Here is a 5,736-nt window from a genome sequence, read left to right as displayed (position 1 = left end):
AAGAATTGTCTTTGATCTTTCAAGCTGTTTCATGGAACTCAGCGGGAGGTGCATGCATCAGTCCAAAAGCAGTTAAATAAAAAGCGCCCCATCCATAATAAAAAGTGTCTCACACGGCTCCGGGGGGTGAACAAAGGCCTCCTGTAGCGAATCGATGCATTTTTGTAAGAAAAATATCCATATTTAAAACGTAATAATCAATTTAATCTTGCTTGCGCTCATTGTTGTACACGGAAGCAGCTCCGGGCGGATGATGTAGGATGTCGGCGTTGCACATGCGCCACTCAGAAGTGACGAACGCAGAAGCGCAGCGGAGAGATCAAAACAACAGTCACTAATTAGAAGTACAAAACGAGGATTTGTAAAGAAGAATGTTGGAGGATTTCGATATAAGCCAAGAGGAGACTGGTTTTCCTTTGCTAAAGTAAGGAAACTTTGCTTCCTTTGCTCCTGTTAACAAACGTTGGTTTTCACGAGACTCACCGGCGCATGCGCAACGCTGAACTCATACGTCATCTTCAGGGATCTTATCTATGCACAATCAGCTTGTAACACTCCAAAGAGAAAGGAAAACTTGAAATCGCATCATATGACCCCTTTAAACAGCTTGGAAGATCAAAGTCAATTTTTAATATAACTCCGATTGGATTCGTCTGAAAGAAGGAAGTCATCATATACACCTAGGATGGCTTGAGGGTGAGGTAGTAATGGGCTAATTTTCATTTTTGGGTGAACTATCCCTTTAAAATGTCGGAGATTGTAAAAAGTTGGCTTGGCATTTTTGCTGACTGCTAAGCATGTTGGGCAGAGTTTATTTACCTGTTTTTAGCTTAATACCTGAATCATAACACTGATTTAATATCATATGAAGGCAGACATTTAAAGGCAGCTCTTTTGCCCTGTTGAGTGTTCAGGTTTGATTATGGCCACATTAGTGCAGGAATGCATGTTATTTATGTACAGCGCAATGCGTCAGACGAGCATTAATTTTCCTGTGTTTGCATACTTGTTTCTTGTATTTTAGATTGATTTGGTTTGGTGGAGTTCAGAATACTGTATAGTCACTTAGAGAATTTTATTTTCACAATTTGGAGCAAAAATTGATGTATAACTGTCTTTCTATGGGTGTGTGGCATGTAGGTTGTTCTGTCCTCACCTGATGAACTTTTACGAGACAATGCATCAACTTCTCATTCCCAAGCCCAGTCTTTGGTACCTAAACTGCATCAAGCAAGCCATCAAACATTGCTGTGATTTAGAGCAATGATCACCTCCGTCTGTGTTAGGCTTCAACTCGCTGAGTATAATGTAGATGAAGATGTTATTGAGGTTATTTGATCTCCGTGTGTGATCGGCGCTGTCTGTTGGACAGACCGCATCCACATGACTCTGTCCTGGAAACCATAGCATTTGTGTGTGTGAATCTGCTTGGATCTCACTTACCCAATTAAAGCCCTATTTGGATGGTACTAGTTTCCCTGAGGAGTAAATTTGAGTTCTGCAGACAAAAAGGGAAATTTATTTGTGAAATTATTTAATTGTGAAAACCAAAAATAAAACAATATTGAGTAATGTAAATGGACATTTTCAAGTTTTGCTTTGATCAAAAATGTATAGTTGGCTACATATTGATCTTGAGCGAGTCGATTTATTTTTGCAAAGAATCAGTTGAACCAACCATCTTAATAATAATTAATGCATTAATTGAATTGGTCAGAATAATAAATAGATTTTAAAAAATCCTAATCTAGTAATCACAAATGGCATACAATGTTTATTCATTGATCTGAAGTTACTTATGAGTCTTTTTTTTTTTAAGAAGAATCTGTTTAACCAAAAACCGATCGTAATGATTTGTGAATAAAATTGGTCTGAAATAATAAATTGATTTAAAAAAAAAATCATAATCTAGTAATTAGAACCCGACCGATATATCGTTTAGCCGATATTATCGACCGATATGAGCCTGTCGCCGATATATCGGTATCTGCGAATATGCCGCCGATATGAAATTTTTTTACAGAACATATAACGCAGATTAAATGCTTCTGAATGGTGTAATTACTTAGTTTGTCCAGCAGAGCGCGCTCCATTGTTTGCTACTGGCGACCCAGGTCAGTGTAGTGTAGAGATGCGCGGATGAGCTCAAACTTCACCCAAGTCCGCTGCTTCAAATTATCCGCCTGCCACCCACCCGCACCTATATTTGATCGTCACATTACAATGATTCTAATTCTTAGTTTTGCATGATGATATGATGAATGGATGGCTAATTTTTAACAGCAGATTCAGTGACGCTAGAGACTAGAGCTGATCTGCGCATCACGGCACGCGTCTGCGGCGCATTAAACCTGTGTTACAGCCACCGGAACTGATCGCGGCCACTCAGTCAGTGCTGGTGTTTACCGACCGCGCCACGGCCCAGAACTCATGCTTATCACATCGGTACTATAATATAGCCTACACATAAAGAATATCGGCCGATGTATCGATATCTGTCTTTTTTTACTCCCTAATATCGGTATCGGCATCGGCCCCCAAAAAACCCATATCGGTCGGGCTCTACTAGTAATCACAAAAGACTCTAAAAGACATGTAATAAATAAATTGATGAAAGGTAGCTCATATGAGACGGTTCTTTTCAGTGAATCAATTGAACTGATTCACATTTGCATCCTAATTATTTATGATTGAATTGATTTGAAATGCTAAAAAGATGTCATAAAGCTTGACTCAAAAGTCCTTGAGACACTAATCTTGTCCGAATGGCGTTTCTGACAGTATTTGCAGGAAGTGAGAGTGCTAAAGCACACAGTGCTCAGCTGTGTGGGTTCACATACATTCAGGGAATCATGTCTTGTGTAGCTCAGAGTATCAGAATGTCTTAGCGAACAACAAACAGACTCTGCATTAATGGCTCCTGTGTGTGACTCCATTCCATGTGATTGTCTGCCTCACTCTGTGGCACAAATGTGTTATGGGGGCAGCAATGCAGCCCAGTGTGTCACAAATTATCCAGCACATCCACCAGAGGAATGAAGAGAAAGATGAACGGAGAGAGAGAGACTTGCATTTTTCCTTCTCACTTCTTTTGCTCATCCTTTCTGCATCACTGAGTGGAAAAGTACAAACAATGTTAGAATGCCCGTCAGCAGGCCCACCGGCCAATCACATGTGGGCCTGGCAACCCTGTTACGTTACCAGCCAATGAAAGCTGGCAGTGTGACATCATAGGGATGGGGATGTGTTGCTAAACAAGAAACAAAGAGTGAGTGTTTGTATATAGACAAACAAACACACAAACAGCTCTGGGGACAGAGTCTTGCGTGTGTCCTTCTCTCTCATCCTCTGAGTGTGTGAATGTTTGTGTTATATTATTGAGATGCGGGAGTTGCTAGGTGTGACCCTGCTTTCTCCTCTGAAAAACTCATTAAATTTCACAGGTTTTTTTTTTTTATTCATCCTCCTATTATTGTTTGAACTTCTCTCGCCTCATCGTGGTTTCTCCAGCAACCTGTGGGTGATGAGGGTAGGGATTTCCTGAGCGGGGTTGACATGTGACACACACACACACAGTTTTTCCAGTCTTTCTGCATTGATGGCTAGATTGAAAAATGTGATTTGTACATTAATCCACATATGCAATGCAATCTTTATCTGTGCTCAAGAAAAACAGTGTGTCAGTGCACTTATCAGTGCATCTGAATGCTTTAGAATGTCACTATTATGAAATAATATTGATGATGATTTTTGGTATTTCTGTACGGGTTAGGTTTTCCAGAAAAAAATCATTGTCTATGGACAGTCCTCATAAAATGCAAAAACCCAACATGAGCGTTTGTGTGTTGTTTTTTGGCCTTGTTAAAATACTGAAGCCATCAGTCAAATTAAGGAAATGTGTTCACAAAATAAATAGTCCATTTTGATTGCATGTTGACTTTTAAATGTGCTGAGACAACTATAAGTAAGCCATTCAAAGTCTAAAGCTGTGGCTCTGTGGCACTATTAAAAATAGTTTAATTTCTCTGAGTGGTCCAACATAGCAACGTCCAATGGTAATTGTAATAAGATGTTTAGCTGGAAGCTGACAAGTTTGTCCCAAATAATGGCAGACAGGCAGTGAGGCTGCATATATTATACCAGGGATGTGGTTTAGTGTGGAAAATCAGTTGCTATTAATTTCTATGAGGAAGTTTGTGTGCTTTTTCTTTTTGAGATGGATCAATATTGTCTGAGCACATTGTTAATACATATATTAGCCCCGAATTTGGTAAACCATTACTTTTAACCTTTAATGAATAACTCTTTAGTGTTTTAATGCCAATAGATTTACATTTTGTCTTCAGATTTTTCAGTGCAAATTTCTGCTTGAGCACTTACTGAAGTTTATAACCTATTCATTGTGCATTCAAAATGCTTTGTAATGCTACATAACTGTCTCTCTTTCTTGACAGCCTCTGTCCCTGTCAGCAACAGCAGTGTGAGTAGGCGAGGAACATCCCCCTCAGCCCCGGCCAGCTGGGAGAAGCGTAGCATCCACCCCGCCACCATGTCCAGCATCACCATCGACCCCGAGCTCAAGCCTGGGGAGTTTGTCATCAAGAGCCTCTTCGCAGAGTTCGCTGTGCTCGCCGAGAAGAAGATCGAGGTGGTCATGGCTGAACCACTGGTGAGTATTGCCCAAAAATTAATAGAGAAATTTTTTTTTTCTAGCAAATATATAAATACAGTAATAAAAATAACAAAATTTGTTTGTGTTGGGTCCAGTGAAATGTTAGCAGGTAGGTAAAAATCCATTCGAGCAGAAAAAAGCCTTACCTTTGAGCTCTGGTAATTGAAATAAAAAGATTGTATTGCATTTAATATAATTTTTTTTTTTTATTATTTCATTCAAGAAGGATGCATTTGATGCATAAATTGATTATAATTGACAGTAAAGACATTTTAAATTGTAAAAAGATTTCTAACCCTAACCCTAACCCTTCTATATCAAATAAAAATGAAGATTGGTTTTGTGTTACCAGTTACCTCGGGATTGAGGTGAAAGGTCAGTTGTGCTTTGAGACATGTTGATTTATTTCGAGAAAAAGAGAGGCTGTTGTGTGTGTTTTCAAAGTTTGTGGCTGAACAGAACACACACACATACACTTCCCCGTGTATTCCCAGAAACAGAAGCAGAGGTTTGGATTCTTGGAATGCTGTTCTGTTGGATTCTTCTCCGAGCCCCTCGTGCTGAAATACACACACTCTCTCTCTCTCCAGACTTGTCCTTGGATGCTTCCTCTCGGTTTTCCCTTCTCTGTCTCCTTGTGTGTTTACTCAGTGGTAGATTGAGCTCTCTCTGTTTACTCAGCAAGAGTTTAAACTGGTAATGACTGCATCAAGAGGCTGCAGAGAGGAGCTGTTTGCTCCTGACTTAGAACTTCTCGCTCATAGTAAAGTGTTTGTTCTAGGGCTGTGTGATATTGAAGAAAAATGTGATATGAGATACCTTGTTAAAAAATGCGATATTCGATATGCGATACGATATTGCTTAAAGTGTGTAAAATCAATTTCAATTATATTTTAAAATATTTAAAAAAGAAAATTATATAACCAATTTGTTTCACATTCTTACTTTGAAAAGAAAGAATCACTACAACTTCTGAAAGTGACCAGCAGTGTTTTAGCAGTACATAAGAAGTAATGTCACAAATCAGAAAATGTCATTTTAACATCAGTGTGAACATACAAACA

General features: G+C 39.1%; 1 protein-coding gene across 1 annotated transcript in view; it reads left to right on the top strand.

Moving 5' to 3' along the window:
- The window catches only part of LOC107718384 (protein furry homolog-like), an 87,179-nt gene that overhangs the window by 20,387 nt on the left and 61,056 nt on the right, over window positions 1-5,736 (top strand). The window contains 1 exon segment of the mRNA XM_016525432.1: window positions 4,455-4,669. Coding sequence (XP_016380918.1) covers window positions 4,455-4,669 — 215 coding nt within the window.

The sequence above is a fragment of the Sinocyclocheilus rhinocerous genome, unplaced genomic scaffold (assembly GCF_001515625.1).
Source record: "Sinocyclocheilus rhinocerous isolate Xijiao unplaced genomic scaffold, SAMN03320098_v1.1 scaffold453, whole genome shotgun sequence".
NCBI classification, from domain to species: Eukaryota; Metazoa; Chordata; class Actinopteri; order Cypriniformes; family Cyprinidae; genus Sinocyclocheilus; species Sinocyclocheilus rhinocerous.
The sequence above is the reverse complement of the archived record's forward strand: the minus strand, read 5'-3'. Positions and strand labels throughout refer to the sequence as shown.